The sequence below is a fragment of the Clarias gariepinus genome, chromosome 14 (assembly GCF_024256425.1).
Source record: "Clarias gariepinus isolate MV-2021 ecotype Netherlands chromosome 14, CGAR_prim_01v2, whole genome shotgun sequence".
Classification (NCBI taxonomy): domain Eukaryota; kingdom Metazoa; phylum Chordata; class Actinopteri; order Siluriformes; family Clariidae; genus Clarias; species Clarias gariepinus.
This window is the reverse complement of record NC_071113.1, coordinates 8,668,866-8,691,518: the sequence shown is the minus strand read 5'-3', so window position 1 is coordinate 8,691,518 and position 22,653 is coordinate 8,668,866. Positions and strand designations below refer to the sequence as shown.

At 38.9% G+C, this 22,653-nt stretch overlaps 1 protein-coding gene across 3 annotated transcripts in view; it reads right to left on the bottom strand.

Annotated features, from left to right (window-relative positions):
• prkg1b (protein kinase cGMP-dependent 1b) overlaps nucleotides 1–22,653 on the bottom strand; it is a 186,504-nt gene that overhangs the window by 27,279 nt on the left and 136,572 nt on the right. For all 3 annotated transcript variants that reach the window (XM_053511347.1, XM_053511346.1, XM_053511348.1), the window contains exons 6-7: nucleotides 12,130–12,207; nucleotides 11,916–12,007 (exon numbers count right to left, since the gene is read on the bottom strand). In XM_053511347.1, the coding sequence (XP_053367322.1) occupies nucleotides 11,916–12,007; nucleotides 12,130–12,207 (170 nt within the window). The remainder of the gene's footprint in view (nucleotides 1–11,915; nucleotides 12,008–12,129; nucleotides 12,208–22,653) is intronic.

The window sequence follows — 22,653 nt, the reverse complement described above, 5'->3', positions numbered from 1 at the left end:
CATCACAGCAGCATGAAGCAGAACTTTCAGATCCTCCATCACTGAAATGCCGTGTAGCCCAAGCCTGAGCTCTGAGTTTAGGCAAACGTACAGAGAGGAGGAGATCTGGAACAATCTGCACTCAGTGATCGCTTCCAGCAGCTGCACTCTGCTAAAGCACTGAGTACAGGTGTCCTTGCAGGTCATACACACACACACACACACACACACACACACACACACACACACACACACACACACAAACCCAGCAAGGATTTGAGAAAAGTTTGCATCGCCAGTGCTTAAAAATTCGTTTTTTGTGGAATATGATGGATGTTGACAACGTGAAAGTAGCGATAACCCTCCCAATCACATCATGTACAGAACAAGGACTTGTTTATTCTTGTAATGCTTGAAATGTAATGGTGTTTTGTTTTAGAGATGCTCAGCTGGTTACTGTACTGCTACATGACTCTCGACTCTTGTTGAGAGAAACTGTCAGTACTGACACGACTTCAATACTTCATCCTAGTCGTCATTACTGTAAAGACACTTAATCCCCATTTAAATGAGATTATTTTTCCGTGGGGAGCTCGGGGTAACTGCAGCCTTGAGCGGTGCTATGCTCGTTCTGTGGCAGCAATCTGAAAAAGCATATCCTCATATAGTTCGCTAGAACAAGAACCAGGAAAAAACAAAGCTTGTTAAAATTCTCTCAGAGAGCTCCTATCTTAGCTTATAAAGTCCTAGCTGGGAATCCCAGACTAAAAGTGATTTAGGAAAGTACAAAAACCTTTATCTTGGTGAGAAGGTGTGGTTGACCTAGGGTTAGGGTTAGGGTTAGGGTTAACCCTAGGGTTGCAATTCAAGGGGAGTGATTGGTTAATAATAAAAAAAATCTGTAAAAGGTCTTAAAATGGACTCTTTGTGAAAATAGAACATATGATAATAGAACAGAGAGTGAAATCATAGTGTTTGTATAAAGAAATTGTATAATCATGACTACAGGCTACTTTATGCAAAGTTTCTGTTATAGGCTAAATATCTTAAAGATAATAAAACAGCCAAATGTTGAAAATGTCCCTTTTAGTTATGCCGTTATAGTCAGTCCTGCCGGAGTCCCTGCTTGCACTCTGCACTAAATATACATTCACTTTATACATTGTGTGACTGTGACCAGACCTAACTGCCATCTCTCCTTCTCTTCTGCTCTTTCCTCTCCTCTCTCTCTTTCCCTCTCCCTGTCTCTCTATCGAGCTATACAGTACATGTCACTCCTGAGCTGCCAGTGATCCAGACCCCCTCTGCCCCTGGAGCTTTCTGACTCGTCCTGGTGTCCTGCTGCTGCCTGGGATGCGTGTGGTGACTGGGGACAGTCCCACTTTTCCACGAAGACGGTCCTGTCCTATCCATTTCACCCAGATGAGGATGGGTTTCCTGTTGAGTGCGGTTCCTCTCAAGGTTCCTTCCTGTTACCATCTCGGGAGTTTTTCCTTGTCTCTGTTGCCGTCGTCCTTGGCTTGCTTATCAGGGACAATCTTATCATTCTGATTTATACATGTTCACATCTCATACAAACTTAAATATTATTTTGAGTGTATAAAGCTGCTTTGCGACAATGATAAATGTTAAAAGCGCTATACAAATAAAATTGAATCGAATTGAATTGAAAATGTGTCTACTTTTGAAGCAACAAATTTTCACACAGTAGTTACTATATTTAAGTTCTAACATTTATTTGGAATTTTATTACTTGTAATCCATTTCAGATTGATTAGAGCAAAATGGCTCAACTTTTATCAATTTACATGATTGCAGGACAGTATATTTAAGTTGTACTTTTGGATGGTATGTAGCCAAAAATCCAAGAGGAAGTAAAACAACAAGAAAACCAAATTCTACAGAAAAACAGTGTTTACTTTAGTGTTTGTGGAATATTTCTTCTTTGAAAGAATACGGGTCCTGATTACTGACATTGATTAAAGAAGTGTAGGAGATGTATCTCTCTCTTACTCACCCACTCACTCATACACTCACTCGTTCTATATACCTCATGTACAGAACCTATCACAGGGGACTCGGGGCGCTAAGGAGCAACACCCTGGACAGCGTACCAAAGCCATCTCAGGGTGCACAAGCACACACTCAAGCAATTTGGAAATGCCACTTAACCAAAAATATTACTAATATCACTAATTTCCAACACTATAATCAAATTTTTGCATATAAAACCAATTAAAACATTTAAAAAAAGACATGTAAATGAAGTAAAATATGAAAAGACATTAAACTTCACTTAACCTTGAATTATGATTCGGCTTGGCATATGGAAACTGTCCCCTTACCAAATTGACCAACTGAAGTTCCAGACAATCATTTGATCTTTTTGCTTATAAAAACATTCAAAACTTTTACACAACACAACGTGCAATAACAAAATGAATAAAATTAGTTATTAATCTTCTCGTTTTTTTAAACGCCTCCCGGACGTACGTGCAACTTAGCCGTGGTTTGGTTCGGTTAGTTTGTTTGTATGTAGAAAATCTTCCTATATTGATGCAAATTGCTTGCAAAATTTCAATTTTGAAAATGAAAACTAAGGGAGGGCATTTGTATGCCGAGCCTCCACCGTATTTTCATTTAAAAAGCGACCAGAATTAGTAAAACAAAGCCACAGGATTTAAACAATAATCTTAGTCTTGTGTGCTGATCAGAGTAGTGATTAAAGGCTTTTCATTTCAAATTAGGCCGCAGCCTTGATAAGTACAGAAATCACTGGATTAAAGAATATTAAAATAAAGTAAAGTAAACAAGCCAACACAAACAGATAAATAAAGACAAATAATCGTTTTTAAAAAACGACGGTGTATAAATGTTGGATGGGACGTTCTGTCTGTCTGTGCACAGCCATGAGCCATTAACAAATGCCTTAGCTGATTTATTCTTCTTATTAAATGTTTTCAGCCTTCACCGTACTTATTATTGCTGAATTGTAACAACTTCCACTTTTATGTCTTTCAGCCTTGAGCCTGATTGTTTCTTTTCTGCTCCTAGCTGCGTGTGCACTTCAAATCTGTACATTCATTTAATACATCACTAAATACCAATGCTGTATCAGGAACTCACTTAGCACCATCATGGTTAATCAAAAGGGGAAAAAAAAAACTTGTTTTTTGGTGATTTGTTGGAGATTTTTATTTGGATTTGGCTCACACAAGTAGAGATGGAATCACAAACGAGATGCAATTCCAGAAGCCCAGAATGATAATGATAAGTATAACACATTACATAATATTTGTACATGCTGCTTGGCTGCACATTAATTAGAATTTTATATCTTATTAAAATGATTGCTGGTGGAATTATAAAGTAAATCAAAAGAGAATTGTTGGTTTAAAACCCTGATGTCAATGGATCATGTCTGAACATCGTAGACGTATCCTCCCAGATGGCGATATAATTAGCATCTGGATCTGCTTCTGAAATTAGTTAATAATTCATATTCTAAGGATAACAACATGAATTGAATGAGGGATCGATGATGGGCTGGGACTACTTTAAATCACGTCGCAAAGCCAACTTTTTATTCAGATTAGCATTACAGGATGACGGCACAAACCTTCCCATCCATTAAGCTGGTTTATTGGTTTACACAGAACTCTCGTGCAGAGTGAGTTAAAGCTTAACGATAAGAGACTGGTGGCTCACTGTTGAAGGCGCGTTTAATAAATTAATCATTTGTCATTACTGGCAAACATAACATGCTTGTCAGTCTTGTGAAAAATGTATAAGTTTGTTTGGTTAAAGCTGACAGCGTGACAGTATGACAACATTGCCGGCTGTGCTAAAACGCCGGTAGCACACCCACATAAGTGTTTATGTGTAACTCCTGCCAGCCGTTTTTTTTTTTTTTGGATGCCAAATGCCAGGGTTTGGCTCATATTCATTTCAGCAGTAGCTCAATTTATTTCGCATAGATGTTTTTTCGTTTCTAAAAAATCGTCATGTACCCACTAATAAGAATAATTAAATGAAGGGAATGAACTGTTCATCATGACATGAAAAAAACATATAATATGTTCTTAATGCTGCATCTGTACATAAAAAACTGAAATTCTGGTTTATAAGACACTTCTAGGTGTTTAAGTGAAACTTGCATGATATGATCCATCATGACCTTGATTGGGAAAAATCAATAAAAGAATAAGTGACTAAACAAATAAAGTAAATGGAATGTGTATTTGCTTAAATGTGCTTGATTTGAACCTGAAGTGGGCATTCTGTTACTCTGGATTCTGAACATATCTAAAACATATGACCAATATGGGGCAGTGGTGGCTCAATTGGTTAAGACTCTGGTTTATTGACCGGAAGGTTAGGGGTTTCAAGCCCCAGCCCCGCCAAAGCTGCCACTGTTGTTCCCCTGAGCAAGGCCCTTAACCCTGGCTACACTAGGGGCGCTGTATCCTATCTAGAGAAACAATCATTTTACTGTAAAAGTGCATGTGACTAATAGTTGAATCTTAAAGTTCATATCAGATATAAACTTCAATCCTGCTTGCAGCTATTAATTTAACCATAGCAATCCTGTTACTAAGGATGTTTGAATGCATTGCACAAGGTTGCATATTTCAATTAGTGTCCATTGGTTTCATCATTGCCTGTCTGCCACATTAAGGAACATTTTTCCTCCCATAAGGAGGAATTTTTGGTTGTCAAAACTGGCAACGTTATGGATGTTTGGACAATGTCTGTATTTTAGGTTTCTGAAAGTTAGAAGTACTATGATGAAGTGATGTCGAAACCATAATGAATTTATGACAAATAGGATGTTGTTGGTGTTTTCCTTTAGCTGCTTCCCATCTGTAGGTAGCCTCAGCAGACCATCTGATCAGCACACAACTTTGGCACCGATTGTACAATGGATGCCCTTCCTAATACAACCCTTAAATTTTATCTGGATTTGGGACCGGCACTGCATTCAGGTTTGGGGTTTGGGCATTGGCTGAAATTTGAACTTTTGCATTGCAAGCAAGAAACCTACCACTGAGCCACTAATGTGCACAGTTTATGCCAACGCTGAATGAATGCCCCCAACACAATATTAATTCATTCCAACCAAAATAATTCTTAAAAGATGATGGGCGAACCGTCATCATATTACAGTAGAGTCATCTGAAAGTTAACATGAACCTCACTGCAATTAAACAGAGAGGTAACATTACAACACTACGTGATGTGTGGGTGAAGTCGTTGTGCCTGGCCCAATTTCCGATTTCATTTCTAAACCCTGTTAAAAACGTAAAAAAAAACGTGCATATTGTTGGACATTATGCAAATAGGTGTTAATCACCATAAATGCTCTGAGCAAAGGTTAACCTTTTGTTTTAATTAACATTTTGTATGGTTTGGGCGGCACGGGTTCTTAGTGGTTAGCAAGGTTGCCTTGCACCTCCGTGGTTACAGGTTCCATCCCTGCCTCGGGTCTGCATGCATTGAGTAAATATACCTTGATGTAGATTTAACTTTATATTAAAGTCATTCTCAACAACGTTGTCCCGATGTTGGACGATATCAAAATGTTATTCCAACCCAATTGTGATGGCACCCAAAGTTAGGGTTGTTGCTTCCTGTGGAATCCCAGTCCTGATCCTCACCACTCATCTTAACCAGATACTACAAAAAAATTCAAATATGTACATATAGCTGCTCCTTCTGAACAATATATTTACATTCAGTTACACCCTCATCCCATTTTAGGAATTCTGGGTGACCATAGTAACCAAACAGGAAACCTATCTAAGGTCTATTACTGTCAAGCAGATAAACAGTCCATCATTTGTGAGTTCACAGCCTTCTACCAAGAGACTGTGCTTGTGGTCTGCAATCTGCCATCTAGAGACGTTTCTTTTTTTTAAAGTGATGACAGCAAATGACGTTTGTGAAGCTCGGCTGCATTATCCTGGTCCCCCGTCGATATTGCACATCACCAAAGAGCAAAAGTTTGAACACAGATAGCTTCTCGGATCCTTTACAATCAGTGTCTCCCTGAAGAATTAGATCACACATGCAATTTCCCCCCTCACATGATTGACACAATGGTACAAACAAACTGACTTTCCACCATTCAGTCCAAAGAATGGAAAGAAAATCAAACCGTCTCCTTGCATCTATGATTGTGTCGCACTCATTTAAGATGATGAAAGAGCAAGAATTTACAAAAAGCTGAAGAATAAAAAAAAGAGATGGCAAAGATAAAACGAGTTGAGCACCGGCATGCACCAGTGATCTGTTAAACGTCTGGCCTGGGTCAGAATATACCACACTAACTCTCACCAGCCCATAAAGGAAAGGTCAAGTCTGTCAATCTGATGGGAGAAAAGAAAAATGCATGTGGAGTGAGAACAGAAGTGGAAGACAGAGTAGCAGAGCAACCCAGCTCTCGCTCTGTCAGAATCCGAGTCCTTTGGGGCGCAGGAGGAAAGCATGTCTACGATGAAACCGCGTTAATAAAAGTCCTTGAAGTTATTCATAGACATAAATACAGAGAAGGGCTATTAATAGAGTAGCAGCTGTACATAGTGTTCAAACAAGAGTGACCTTTGATGCGGTCAATAAGTGATTTATTAAACAATCGGGATGGGAAAAGTTTCTGTGTGAATAAAGGTTGCCTTAATTCCGAGCAGTTAAATTTCACTGAAACTGGATTGTCTGTGGCTTTTGAGTACTGCGTCTTTTTCCCTTTTCACGCCTCATCTCACGCGACATAACCGAGAATGAGCAAATATTGTTTAAGATGAAAGACCGTCTCAGACCAACGAGCACAACAGAAAGGTGATTTGCGTTGCTAAAGAGGACAGAGCTAACGAACATGCGAGCCTGTGTGCTAATTACCACAGACAGCTACAGGTGAGATCAAAGGGACAGAGATCAAGAAGAGGCGTGCGGAAGAGTAACACCCAAAAAAAACAAAACAAAAAACAAAGACACAGTGTGGCCTATTAGCGTTCCTCATCAGTGACAGTCAGCTTAAGATCACATCAAAGAGCTGGCCGTTTAACAAGGCACTCTCTTAGCTTACAGAGAGAGAGAACTCTCAAAGGAAATACTGTACTTACAGTTATAGTCCTTAATCGCAAGTTTTTAGAAAGTGCATGACTAAGTGCCGTGCAAGCTGTAGTTCAGATTATCGATTTATATGAACATATTTAATTCTTTAATGCTGTAGATTTATGGCAAACGAGCGACAGAACCTACAACAGAAAATGAACAGATAAAATACATCAGTTAAAATAAACCATAATCTTTGACAAGGTGAAGTACAGTACTATCTAAGGAGACTCATATTTAATACTTATGGATGGAGTCTTAAGTGTCAGTGTGTGTTTGCGGTGACCTCTTGAGACCTGAATGTCCTCATATTGTCCTCATGTCATTACACTATTTTCTAACTACATTGCCTATATAGTCTTGTTTGTTGACTACTTTTGTTTAAAGACATAAATTATAGAATATGTTGATAGTTATCAGACGCTAGTGAAAAGAAATTGCAATGCATGCTGCAGTAGAGTCCAGGTCTAATAAGGTTAATAAGATCTTCAACCCCATAAATAAATAAATAAATAAATAAATAAATACATTTGTATAATTAATTAATTAATAATTGAGGTGATCACAGGAACTAACTTGGGGTTTTGCTTCCCCATTTCCACTCCCCTGCTAGCCAGCGTTCATATTGTTTTTTGTGCTCTGTTCTCTGGTACACTTGGATGTTCTGCTCACCAGAACACCAAGTGCATCACAGCCCACTGGGCGTGGGTTAGCAAGCAAAGAGGTCGAGGTTGTTGATCTAAACCTCCAGATTTCCCAGTCCAAGCTTGCAATATACTGCATTACTGGATCTTACTGCTGACGTCCTGGCGGCAGACACCACAGCACAACTTCAGAGGTCTTGTGAAGTCATGCCTTATAGGGTCAGAACTGTTTTGGTGGCACATAAGGACCCTAAAACCTTAAGTGGTTTTAATGTAAAGGCTAACTGATGTAAAACCACGAGTCTTTAGAATGATACGAAGTGTAGTTCGGGGGAAAAAAAGCATTCCTGCGAAATCTTGTTATTTTGGGATTCAAACCCAGGTGAGACAGTGTGTGTGTGTTCAGTGTTAAGTGCCAGGATGGTATCGCTGTTGGGTAAACTTTTATGTGCTTGATGTAATGGTTAACTAAAGCTCTTGCCCTGTATCTGCATGACTTGTGCCAGTGACAAATGATTAGCTAACGGCAAGTAAAAGACATGAAGGCGGCATACAGTAGGCATATTGTACAAAATAGAAGAAAGAAAAATCACCAAAATAACTACAGAAAAAAACCAGGATGAATTTCCTAACATGGCGGCAGCAAAGCATGACAAGTTGTTCATAATAAACTTCACAACAACCCTTTAGTTGACCAGTTGACCAGACAGATGACGAGCCTTATATCACCCGCATACTCTTTCACCCACATGTGCCCTGTTCTTTTTAAATGCTGTCACTTCTTTTACACTTCTTGATCTTCACACATGCATGCGCACAGCAGAATAAACAGGTTTCAGCAAATAAAAGGTGTATGGCAAAGACTCGAACTGAAGAGAAAACTGACATGACTATTTGTCAGGGTTATTTATTTAAAGTCAACTAATATACTCATCTTCGAATAAAAAAAAAAAAAAAATTGGCTTGGCTGTTTATTTTCTAATTTTTTATTTTAAATGTTCTCTTTTCTCAGAAAACCAATAAGGTTCCCACACTACCCAGTGCCCCAGTGTCTTGGTCACTTATGGGGAAAAAAAAAAAAAAAAACTCATTCCAACCAAGGACTCCATGGATTAAGGCTTGCCCTTGCATGATAATTATGCATGTGTGTGTGTAATCATTTGAGCTTTAATAATCTCTGATGGTCCACTGTGATGATTTTATGTTAGCAGACTCCCTGCTCAGTCACCAGATGCATCATGACTGAGCTCTGATCCGCCACACAACCACCAACGGGTAGGATGTTCAAAACGTTCATTATCCGTGTTTACCAAAATACTCCCTCGGATACATTACTGTAATGGCGACACGCAAGCGTCATTAAACAGGAGGACATGCAGACACCACTACTCCTCTTCCACTAGGGGTCCCTACTATGTTTCGTGTCACACCTCTATCCCTCTTTAACCTACATTAATAATGAAATACAGTACCTGATATAACTCTTCTGAGCAACAAGAATCGCGTTCCCTGAGGAAAAACACAGCGCCATCCATAATGACAGCACTTCACCTGAGAGGTAGAGGTATTTTTATATTTGACATTCGTGTCCTAGTGATATTTCATTTATACCATCATATTAAATATTTATGTAAAAATCTATTGGCACATTTCATATAATTGTATCATGATGTTAATCAAATGTACAGCACCAGGAAAACAGAATTCCATTCCAACTACACTTTGTAAAGTTAAGATTTCATTGTACCACAAATTAGGAATATTTTTGCATGAATGTCGGAACACATTAATGATGTCACGCTTAAAAAAACATCTTTTGGCCTGAATCTTCTAGTCTATTTAATGAAAACTGTACAAGTACACATTACTACATACTGTATTGAACTGAAAGTTGGCACAGAAAAAAAAAACATACGAAATGTTACCATGGTACAGTACATGTATCATGGCAGTCTAATGGTCACTGGAACATGGTACAATACTGTATGTAGTAGCATGGTACTTATTTGCTGATATAAACAAAAATGTATATGGACGACACAGGGGTACATAATTCTACCATGGTTCACATACTTTGGTGCCACAGTACTTGTATTAGGAAAATGTCAAAATATGGGGTAAGTCGAAAATTATCCGCACTCCGGTTACATACTGTATATTAAAACTTCTATAATACTGTAAATCAGCTTTATCACCGACAGTCACAGCTGTGCAGGTGTGAGCATGTTACATCAGTTTATTTGTAATTGCGGTGCGAGCGAAAAAGGTTGTCCCACTTTACCTGGATCTGAAACTATTTAAAGAAGAGCATAAACAGAAGTGTTTGCATATCTGCAAACTAAATTTGGCCCAATACTCTAAGGAAGGTGATAGAGAGAATCATTACTGGTGAAGAGACATGGATTCATCACTACGAGCCTGAGAGTAAACGATAAAGTATGGAACGGAAACGTCCTCAATCGCCGACTGAGAAAAAGTTAAAAAGTCAACCGTCAGCTAGAAAATTAATGCTTACAGTTTTCTGGGGCCAGCATTGGAACATTTATCAGGTTCAATAATCAACGGTGCTCGTTACAGTGAGACGCTTATTGAAACTTTGGATTAAATACAGAGGACTGATATCCAAGAGTCGGGATCTTGCATTACCAACAACACACATCCGCACACTACTGGCCACACCGTTGACACCCTGCTAAAGCATCCTCCCTAAAGTCCAGGGCACGTATTTACTAAGCGTCTCAGAATCACTCGTAGGAATCAGACTCAAAGTTCATTTAGGAGTGAAAATCATCCTACCTAAGAAGTAGGACATAAAAGTTTATTATGAAGCTTCCTACCCTATTTTTTCAGTGAGGAGTAGAACTGCGCAGAGGAAAGAGTGGGACGTCCCTTTTTTTTACGACACTGAGAGCCGTAACGTAGGCTGCACGTTATGGTGGGTGTTGTCGTTTTGACGGTTTTAAAAATGGGTGAAAAGCAAAAACTGTAAAATCAGCGGCAGTTGTCTGAAAGCTTTATGCACACAGACAAGGATTCCGTTTCTTTGATGAGCTCTGCGTCACTCAGTGTTACTAAAACATCTCTCCTCTGTGTGCATCTCTGCCTGAACACCATTACCTCGCTACTCCTAACCAGTTAGGACACATCCGGAGCTGTGAGTTCCAATTTAAGAATCTTGATAAATAGCTCTTACTCATGCTCCTAAAAGTAGGACCAAAATCAAAAATCACGTCACTCTGAGATTTTTTGGCCACTTAGGAGCAATTTCCTACTCTGAGAGTTATTTAGTAGATATGGGCCCTGATCTATGAAGACAAAGATTCACTTCTGATTAAGGGAAGACAGTGGTGCATTTGTGGCGGGCAGCTCAGGCTAAATATTTTTAATGAGCTTATTGACAAATGGACAAAGTGTATTGAAGAGCAAGGAGATTATGTCCAAAAATAATGGATTTGTCTTTTGTACAAGTTAATTAAAATAAATTCTACAGCCAGAGTGCGGATAATTCTTGACTCACCCTTGTATGTTATACACGTTGTGGTACTATCTTGCCTATACCATACCAGTGGTATGTCCTAACATATTCATTATGGTACTTGGTGGACTTTGGTAGCCATTGTGGTACCCAATACGTACCACGATGTACAGCAAAGGATTCTGGTACACCATAATACTACCATGGTGCCCCCTTAAAAACCCAAGTACCTGTCGTGGTGGTCACCAAAGGTACACACGAAGTGACACAGTACCTACCCTGGGACTCCATAAAGTCCTACCATGATAATGTCTGAAGTTTCTTATGTTCATTAAGGGAAAGATGAGCGGGAATAGGCTTTGTACATTAAAAGATATTTCAAGACTTTCAGCACCACTGATTTAATAAAGTAAAAATCATTAGCGTTCATTTGTCCAGCAATGTTGGTGTTAAAACGAAATAAATGGAGTAAAGAGTTTGATGAGCCTCGTTTAAACTCCGTGACTTACTTTTATCTTAGGTAATGAGACAGAGACCGATGTGAAGAAGATGATAATCAAAAATGATAACTCATTTCTCAATCTTTCAACTCTTTGTTCACTCATTTTAAAAGGGATTTCAATTCAGGAAAATGTGTAGTTTTTATAACTTGTAGAAACTGTCCAATGTTTACCATATAAAGGGTTTGAACATGCACATTTACTCACCCCTGAAGTGCTTTCTCTCCAAACCAGTCCCCTTTCCCCAGGCCACGGAGATGAACAGTGTCATTAGGCGAATCTTCCCGGGTAACGTTCACCTGTCATCAAAAAAAACAACACCAAAAAACCCCCAACACACCAGTCTGAAGATTAGAATTGAAGCTTTGAGAAGATTAAAACTCACAGTATGCAGTGTGTTTGAGAGCAGCGCTTTTCTTACCTTTCCTTTACTGATGATGAAGAAGGTGTCTCCTCTAGCTCCCTGTCTGATTATGTATTCTCCATCGCTATAGTGAGTCTATAGCAGGGGAAAAAAGCCAGAGAGAAACAGAGTGAGAGTGAGAGCAGACGGTTAACTTTGCCGTTCTTAACACATCAGGAAGAAAGAAAGACAGGAATCTGACTGTTCTGACCCTAGATGTCTGGTTGGGTCTTTTAATCAGTACTTATAAATCCATCATAAAGCCTCCTCACCACTAGCTTTTAGTCATGTACAGACCAAAGCTGCATGGTTTTGCTCTCTAAGAATTCTTAGAGCATGCTTAAGAGTTAAATGTTGTTTAGATAATTGTTTTTCTCCAATCCAGTTGGCTTGCACCAAAAAGAAAATAATAATTTTGAACACACTTTTGGTGTTAATTGTGAATTATATTATTTTGTAAAAAGAAAAAAAAAAACATGTTTTTTGTCTATTTTCTAGGGTCATTGTGTCATTAGACATTAGCATGCTGAACACACCATAACACGGCTCTTCGAGAGCACGAGAACATCACTCTTCCAGCACACACAACAGTTTCTTTAACTCTATTGATTTTCTAACAGCTTAATGGCAACTACATTATCCTGATTTGAGCCTAAAGTAGTCCATTAACTTGTATCATAGAGAATAATAATAGTCAGCCTCAAGCCTAAGACACAAAATAAATGGCTTTAACATGAGCAAGACTCAATTAACACGTTTACTGCTTTATTCGATCATACTGTTGTCTTGACATTTTCTTAAAACAGTTGCTTTGTTTATCCACGAGGCTGGCACAACACGTGAACCAATCGTTACACACAGAGCTGAATGAGTTAATGTATTTTAATTGTGATCATGAGTTTCGTAATTAATTAAACACAAGGGACTGCATTGTGGCTGAGATGAGACTAATTGTGATAATTGGCTTATTCATTCATCTTGGGGAAGCACTTTATTCTGGTCAGGAGCATGGCGGATCTGGAGGATAAGAGGTGCAAGTAGGAACAGAATGCTGGAGAGGGCTGCCAAAGTACAGTACACTCACCGGCTACATCATTAGGTACACTTTGCACGTACTGAGTTGGACCTCCTATGCCTTTAGAACTGTCTTAATTCTTTAGGACACAGATTCAACAATGTATTGGAAACATTCCAAAGAGATTTTGGCCCATATTGACAGAAAGGCTTCTAGCAGTTGCTGCAGATTCATCAGATGCATTCATGATGCGAATCTCCCATTCCAATACATTCAAAAGGTGCCCCATAATACGAAGGCCATTTGTGACATGGTCATGTCCAAGAAATCAGTTTGAGATGATTTTAGCTTTGTGAAATGGCAAGTTATCCTATGGTCATAAATGGATGGATATGGTTGGCAAAAATAGTCAGGTAGGCTGTGGCTTCTAAACAAATCCATCCATCCATCCAAGAACCTCTGTAGTCCAACAAGGGACCATAGAGGCTATCGTATTTATTTAAAATTTATTTTACAACCATGGTAGAACCTCTGGCCAACTTTCACACGGGCAATTTTGGAACGCCAATTAGCCTAATCTGCATGTCTTTGGACTGTGAGAGGGAACCGGACTACCTGAGGAGAACATGCAAACCTAGACCCTATAGGTGCAAGGCAACAGTGCTAACCACACAAAGTGTGACAAGCAAATACACACCATTACACCACCACCATCCTGAAGCGTTGATACAAGATAGGATGGATCCATAACTTCATGGCGTTAACACAAAATTCTGGCTCTACCACCCGAATGTCGCAGCAGAAATCGAGACTTATCAGAGCAGAAAATATTTTTCCATCTTCTATTGTCCAATTTTGGTGAGCCCATGTGAGCTGTAGCCCATCTACTTCAGAGTTCAATATGAAGTGTGTTCAATTGCAACAAGATGTTATTTGAGTTACTGTTGCCTTACTATCAGCTCAAACCAGTCTGGTCACTCTCCTCTGACCTCTAGCATCAACAACTTCACCCAGAGAACAGCCATTCTCTATAAACCCTAGAGATGGTTGTGTGTGAAAATCTCAGTAGACCAGCAGTTTCTTAAATACTCAGACCAGCCCATCTGGTACCAACAACCGAACGATGTTTAAAAACACTGAAATAAAATTTCTTCCCTATTCTGATGCTTGGTATGAACTTTAGCAGATCATCTTGACCATGTGATTGGCTTTTTGTAATTGGTATTTGCATTAACAAGTAATTGAATGTGAGTGTATGGAAGGGAAACACACACACACACACACACACAATTTACTATTCTTGTTCCAACCTTTTGCAAAATTATGAATGCAGCTCATTTGTCGCCATATTACACCCAACCATAACCTTACACTTAAACCCTTTTAAACAGTGTCTAGTGCACATATTTAATTATACACTCATTCATTTTAATAACAACATCTGTACCCTCTCTCTATTCAAATCTTCAAACACATAAAATCATGTACATGCAGGTCAAGAGTTTGAGTTAACATGCACATCAAACATCAGAATGAGGAAAAAAAGTGATGTGTAACTTAAATATTTCATTATCTGATTTCTAATAGTCTCTATAATTTGCACAAAATGGTACAAACAGTAATCAGTAAGAGGCAGTGCCTGGCTGGTGATTGAGGTCAGAGACAAATGATTAGAAAGGTTTGAGCTGAAATGAAAGCTATATTAACTTAATCACTCTTTACAACCGTACAGATCAGAACAGCATCCCAGAGTATAAAACATGTCAAAAGCATAAGAATCTACAACAGCAAGAGACCACATGTGGTTCCCAGATAGGAAGATATAATAATATGGACACCAAAACTAGACAGATAAAGAATGGGAAAACCCCTAGTCTTGGGATAATTGTATGAACTAATGGGACTAATGAGCTAATCAGCAGGTGTTTTTTATTGATATACAATAATAATACAAAAAACATTTGCCCTTCATCAAGCAAAGAAAACAACTAAGGAGATTTACAATGACTGCAATTGGGTTAGAAACACTGCAGCACGTTATTAAAACCCTAAAGCCTAATGCAGAAATATAAACTTGGGACTAAAAAGCTGTGAAAAATCACTTGTTAGTGAGACTAATCAGGCTTTAATTTACTAAGGAGAAAAAAAGATTGGATTTGGACCAATGGAAAATGTTCATACAGCCTGATGAGTTCGGATTGATCTTATTCCAGAGCGCTGATCGTGTTCCAGAGCCACGGGAGGTAGTGTTGCTGTAGTTGGGCAGCTCGAGGCTCAGTAATGTTATTTGGAAACAAAATGAAGTCAGCCGATGACCCTTAAATGTACTGAATGACGAGGTTATGTCTATGGAGCCGCCACCACAATGTGTGCTGTAAGGAAAACTAAAAGCCAATGATAAAGAGCTAAAGAATGACTTAATGTCTCCGAGTGTTGCAGTGGTAAAGTGCTCGCCCTATCATCTGGGAGATCACAAGTTCGATTTCCAGGTATTGCTGTAACCTCTCGCAGCCGGAGGTCTAGAGAGAGCTGATTGGCCGAGCTCTCTCAGGGGGGAGGGAAAGGAGGTACTTAGTGCTCTCACATTAATCACGGCTCTACAGCCAATCAGGGGCGTCTGTGAGCTCACGCAAACGGAAGGAGCGGATAGCGCTGTCCTCCAAGTGTGTCCCCAACGGTGTGTGAGCGAGCAGTGTGAAAAGATGCCATCACGTGGTTCGGAGGAAACATGTGATAGTTTTCGGCGCTCTCGACTAAGTGGTAGTAGTAGCCTTAATGTGGAAGCCCCCTAGTGACGGGGAGGAATTGGATACGACTAAATTAGGGCGAATATCAGGAAAAAAAAATCACAAAAATATATATATTTTTTAAATAATAGTTTAAGTTTTAATCTCAAGCCAATAACCCATGTGAAAAGAGAAAAAAAAAAACATCCTAAATGAATGACTGTGGCGATGGACCAACTGCCACGTTCCAGTTTTGTTCTTTTCTACATAATAGCTTTTGCATGTTTGCAACACTATGTGAGACAAAAAAATCAGCAATGAAGCACAAGAGAGTGGTGTAAAGTAGTGAAGTATCAAACTGAGTGTCATGGCTTACAAAAGGTCCCATTTTCCCAAGCTGCATACTCAATAACTTTATGTACTTGTAGTGAGAGAGAACTCTCTGCGGTGTACTGCACTATGCATTGCAATAAAGTAAAAGCACATTCCGAAATAAAAAAGCAATTTCCTTTATATCCAATGAGACAGACAACAGTAAACCACAAACAATATATATATTTTTTTTTATTGTCCTTTGTCAAATTCAAGGATTATGCTTGAAGTAAATGTTGGATTTAAATTTAATGGTTGTTCTGATGTGGTGCATGAATTTATAGTAATTTGTTATTTCCAAAACCCTGGTACTCACAAGTTCAGGAGAACATGCAAGTGGCAGGAATCAAACCCTCGACCCTGGAGCTGCGAGGCCACAGTGCTTAGCCAAATGCCAAAAAGCCATCCTTATGTAAACAAATACGTAATAAATAAAGTATGAACAAAATTAAATTATCTATGACAGCTATGACAATGGGTGTGTTCTGATCGCCTTCAAGTTTCCTGCAAAGTACACAGCACAGGGTATTCAGTAATGTTTTGTGATTCCAAGCTGCTGGAAGTGAAACTGCTCAGTCTAAAGATAGGGAACAAGTGAGCAATGAGTCATCACTTTGCTGAAAGCAGACACCAAAATTTCATGAAAAAAAGGAGCTTGAAAAGGGATTTATATAGCAATTATTATTATTATTATTATTATTATTATTAATAATAATATCATCATTATTATTATTATTGTTAAGGATGGCATAACATGAAAAAATACATTTAAATCAATAAATAATAAATCTATAGTATTAATCTATAGTACACTGTAAAAACACAATTTACTCATAAATTTCGTAAATTAATAAAATAGTTTATTCAGGAGTTATACACATTTCAGTAGTTCATGTTTTATAATGATATCATTTTTTTTTTTTCAATAAATACTCATTATTAAATTTTTATAAATGTGAAATTTCTACAACAGCAGCAACAGGTATCCAAGGTGCTTACAGTATATTACCATGGTAAAGCACAGAGGAAGTGAGCAGGGAGTGCACTTTGAAGTACACTGTGGAATGGAACGCAGTCTATATCTTTATAACCAACTTTACTTAGTTTCAGGGAACTTTATAAACATTAAAAAAGCCCCAGTGGCCTATTTGATAAAGGCATTGGCCTCCTAAATCCCACAACTTAGAACATGGCACTAATTATTTGAACCCACCCACCTTTTAAGTGATCAAACATATTGGAGCATGTGATAGATGTTTCTTGTTGCCCAGGTGTGCCCTCTTAGACTGATCATTTAAGCATTGTTTGGCCTCATCATATTTAAACCCTTGTTATAACCCTTGATAAACCAAGATGAAGAGCAGGGAGCTGTCTATGGGAAAAAAAACATTTTGGGAAAAAGACATTTCGAAGTTGGGAAAAGAGACAAAATCAATGATTGCACAAGCACTGACCATGGCAAATGCAACAATTTGAAATGTTGTTAAAAAACTAATTAACCGATTTACTAACAACCATACATTGAACATGTTGGCTAAGAAAAATCAACAGCATTCGATGAACATTGTGAGAGCTGTGAAGAACAAATATATATTATATATACAGGGCAGGGTAAGATGATCGTACTACACTTTTCAAAGAGGTTATTGAGAACAGAAAACGTACAGGCCATTCTACAAGATGCAAACCACTCTTCGTCAGAAATTGTGGAGAAAGAAAGGATCTAAAACATTCTGGAACTGGCTCACTAATCCTCATCAATGATAAAATTATGATGGTAGCAGAAGAATGAATTCAGAAGTCTACAGAATCCTTTTATCTCCCAATTCAACATCCAACCTAGGGGACATTATCATGCAGCAAGACATTGGGCCTCAATCAAGAAGCAATTATACATACAAGTTCTCATATTATTTATCGTATCAATATTTTGTTCTTAGTTCGGGATTCACCAATGCTTTCTCATTTTCTTAGTTAAGAGAAATGTATACAAGTTGCAGAGAGCAAACAATAAAAAAAAAACCTGACCAGTCCAAAGTTTTAAACCTTAAACATAAAAAATTGTCATATAATCAAACTTTGATTAGTATACGTTTTAGTAGGCATTGTAATCATTTAACGAGGCGGGGTACACCCTGGACGGTGTGCCAATCCATCGCAGGGCACACACACACACAGACATTCACACATTATGGCTAATTTGGGAACGCCAATTAGCCTAATCTACATGTCTTTGGACTGTGGGGGGAAACCCGAGACCCCGGAGGAAACCCACCAAACACGGGGAGAACATGCAAACTCCGTGCACAATTTGGCATGTTGTTAGAGCCGAGAATCGAACCCGGACCCTGGAGGTGCACCACCTCCGTCCATCAGCATTCTAAAATACATAATTATAAAAACCACTATCCAGTTCAACTGTTAGAGTTTGTTTTCTAACAGATGTGATGGAGGTTGTGCCCTCACTCCATGTGCCATGACATTATTTTTTTTTTATTACTGCATCTTTAACTGTGTCCCCCTCGGCTAACATGGCATTCACATCACCACTGATTTTATTTTGCCATTGCTGGTTTTTGATTGAGCTGTAACACCAGTGAAGATCACATTCACTTTGTTCAAGTTGATTACAATGTACTTCCGTTTCACTACCGTGAGGCTTATAAGTACGTTTCTTCATATCAAAATTCTTACTGTAGACATAACATGCGGAGTGTTGAATAAACAATGTAGTGTATTGGATCCAACTCTGGAAGCGTTAAATCGACACTGGAGATTTTGCCGTGTTTGATGGCATCTCTTGTGCACACGGCACAATATGCAACCAATGCTAATTAGGTGCTAATCCTGTTATAATCCTATACGCCACCAATAAAGGATCAAGTGGGATTTGCCATACAGGTCACTTGGGTAAGAGCAGATTGGGATGGTTATGAATATTTGGAGCATCTGGCATTGACTTCTTGTATTTATTTATTTATTTTTTCTTAAGAGAAAAATTAGGAGAATGTTGTTGCACGGGGTCCAATGACCAAAAACACACTATTACCACAAAAGACGACTTTTTCAAATGAAAGGTTATAGACTGGCCGTGTCAATCACCAGGTCTTAACATGTGAGCAGCATCTCACATTTTGAAGAGGAGACAAAAGGGGAGGGAAAAAACAACTACAAGCCTGGGAAATTATCATTAAGGAAGAATTCAACAGTTTAGTGATGTTGCTAAATCATATGCTGGATTCTGATACGGTATATGATCATAAGATTAAAAAAACAAATTCATGAACAGTTATAAACACAACCTAGAGTGACGTCTGCCCTGCAACTAGAAGAATGGGAAATGCTAAATTACTTATTGCAGCACAGACCATGACTGATTGAAAGACTTTCCTTGGTGCAGGAATAAACCCAGCCACCATTAATGCACTGAGTTAGTCTAATAATAAATCTCTCTCTCTCTCTCTCTCTCTCTATCTTGAAGCACAGGAAGCTGTCTATTGAACACCAACCGGGGTCAGTGGCTTACTCCATCTTCTATCTGAGCGATTCCTCAGTGTGTGCTGAGGTCAGCGGCCGGTTTGCTCCAGCATGAAGGGTTACTGGCAGAAGAGCAACTCAGCCAGATGAATCCTTCCCAAAAGGGATCCTATTATTAGCTGTTGCACTGCAAGCTGTTTGACTTCTGAAAAACCATGCACACAAAATATGAAGCAGGATTCCTTAATGTTTCATACTTCAACATTAATAGCGCTTCATAAATTACTTGCATTATAATAAAATTATAGCAAATTACTGTTTGGATGTTCATATTATACTTTCTAACTTCTACCACTTTAGCTATACAACTAAACTCAAAGCATCCAGTACAGACTTATTTCTTTGATGTTGAAATGTGTACTTTTCTTTTTGTATTAGCATAAAATGTGCTATCACACACTGTACAAATTTGCTGGACTCGAACCACAATTCCCAGCGCACGAGCTCAATTTCACTGAAGTTCTAACGAGAGACACCTGTGACTAATTGTGCCAAAGTTTAAATAGAGCTCATGTGGGGTTTGAGCACCACGAAGTACATGCACCAGTGATTTTCTCCTGATGTTACCAACCCCCATTATTGACCAAATAATTGCACATGATCTTGTTTAATTATTTGAAATATGAATCTTGCCTTGTCCGATAACACAACTACCTGCAGCAGTAGTTCGTAACAATAAGGTTCCTGCTGATGTTATTATTATGTTGACTTCTTTATGAGTTACATTAAGATTATTCAATTAAAGTGATCAATTAAAGAGGTGAAAAATCAGAAGTGTCTAGTACAGGTCTTTTTTTCCCCCATGATGACAAGACTGATGTTAAAGCTTTTAACCAAATTAAGTGTAACATTCTCTCCGTGCTTGGTGGGTTTCCTCCGGGTACTCTGGTTTCCTCCCACAGTCCAAACACATGCCGATTAGGCTAATTGGCGTTTCCAGATTGCCCATAGTGTGTGTAAGTGAGTATGTGTGTGTGCTCTGCGATGGATTGGTACCCTGTCCAGGGTGTACCCCGCCTTGTACCCTAAGCCTCCTGGGAATACAGGATAAAGCAGTAGAGACGCAGAGTAGTGAATAAGTGATCCCATATCAGTCTGTGAAAAGCTGACAATCATTCATTCTTAACCGTATCATAAACTGGTTTAAAACATGACTACATAATATAATATTGCATACATAAACATCACACACACACTAATCTTCCATTTTAGTTTTGATTATGATATGCCATTTAGTAGCCAGTTCATATGTGAAAATGATTTCTCATGCTCCTAGAACCACTCTTTCACAATTTACTAGAAAGTCCTAGAGTTTGACTCTGTAGATGATATAACCTGGTCATTCACCACATTCAGGTCGTCAGCTGACTTCATTTATTGTCACATTACGTTGATGAACCTAGACCCAACAAACCCCAGATCATAACACTGCCCCCAGAGGCTTGTACAGTGGACACTATGCATGAGGGCTACATCGCTTCATGCACTTCTGTTCTTACCCTGACCCACCTATCGCTCCAGCATAGGGTCAATCTAAACTTGTGTGCCTTTTCCGTTGCTCCAAAGTCTAATATTTAACCCTAGGAAACTATGGCCTTGTTAATGATCAAACACCTGTTAAGTCCCAATCCTGTGACTTTGTGCATATGAAAATGCTCTTGCTCTCGCTATTAAACATAGCTGCCATTTGCACAGTCCGTTGTTTTACAATGCAACTTCACTAAATGTTCATTACATTATTTTGTACATTATTTTCATGACGTTGACACTTCAGCACAGTATAGTGTGTTGCAAGGACTCCAAATCAGCTCAACCAATCAGATTGTAGAACTGAAGCCGTCCCTGATTTCATCATGCTCTTACAATATCTCAGTACACAGTAGTGCCCTCATGTATTGTGAGAAAGCCTCCTGAGATGTTGGCAATAATTGGATGGGTAGATGAAGCAAAGCTTCTATTATTTCCCTGTCCTTCAATCTCTCACTATTGCACTGCACTTCTGCGCCTCGCACATCAGATGGAAAACGCTGACCTTCTGACTCAATCTGCCCCGAGCACAGCCCCAAGCAGTACGGGAACAGAGTACACTCCCACTCCGGCACTCCGGCACTCCAGCCCATGTGTTTGAGATTGAAGCCAAACATCTTGTCATTGTACAGTGTCAAATAAAGCCCTATCCTCCGCATGTCTTTCAGAGGCTGATTTATTTAACATGGCTCGGGTGGCGCGTGCTGGACGTGAGAGTGTATGTTTATGTTAGACGAGCCATCGCTGCACGGAAGAAGAGTTAAATCTGTCTTTATTTTTAGAAGGTGTGAGTTTATGTCAAGCTGTATTTACCAAAGAGTCTGGAATTAAGTTTTAGTCACAAAGGACAAACGCAGCTGAACAGCTCTCTCTTGGTTTTTTGTGCTCTCACAGACTGAGCACATCAGTCTAGGAAAAAGCTATTAAATGGCCGGTTGGGCAAGAAGGACAGGGAATCAATGCCTATGCAAAGGTCACAGCAAACTCTGTCAAACTTTTCTAGATTAAAACAAATAACACTTGAAAAATATGTCTAACTAAAAAACACAATGACCACATGATGCAATGAAGCTATACACTTAATTTAACAACTTTTTAATGGGGATACATTGAACATTTTTTATAAAAAAAAAAACAAGTGGTCACCACAGCGAACAACTTTGGCACGCCAGATGCCAACCTCAAGTTTTTCTTACGGGGCTTGGGACTGGCACTGCTTGGGGCGTGGCAAACCCACTGAGGGCGGGGCTTGAACCCAGATCCCCAAATCAATAACCTAGAGCCTTTGCCATCTGAGCCACCACTCCACTGTACATTGAACATTAAATTACTGTCATAAATTCTAACTTTCAACAAAATATATTT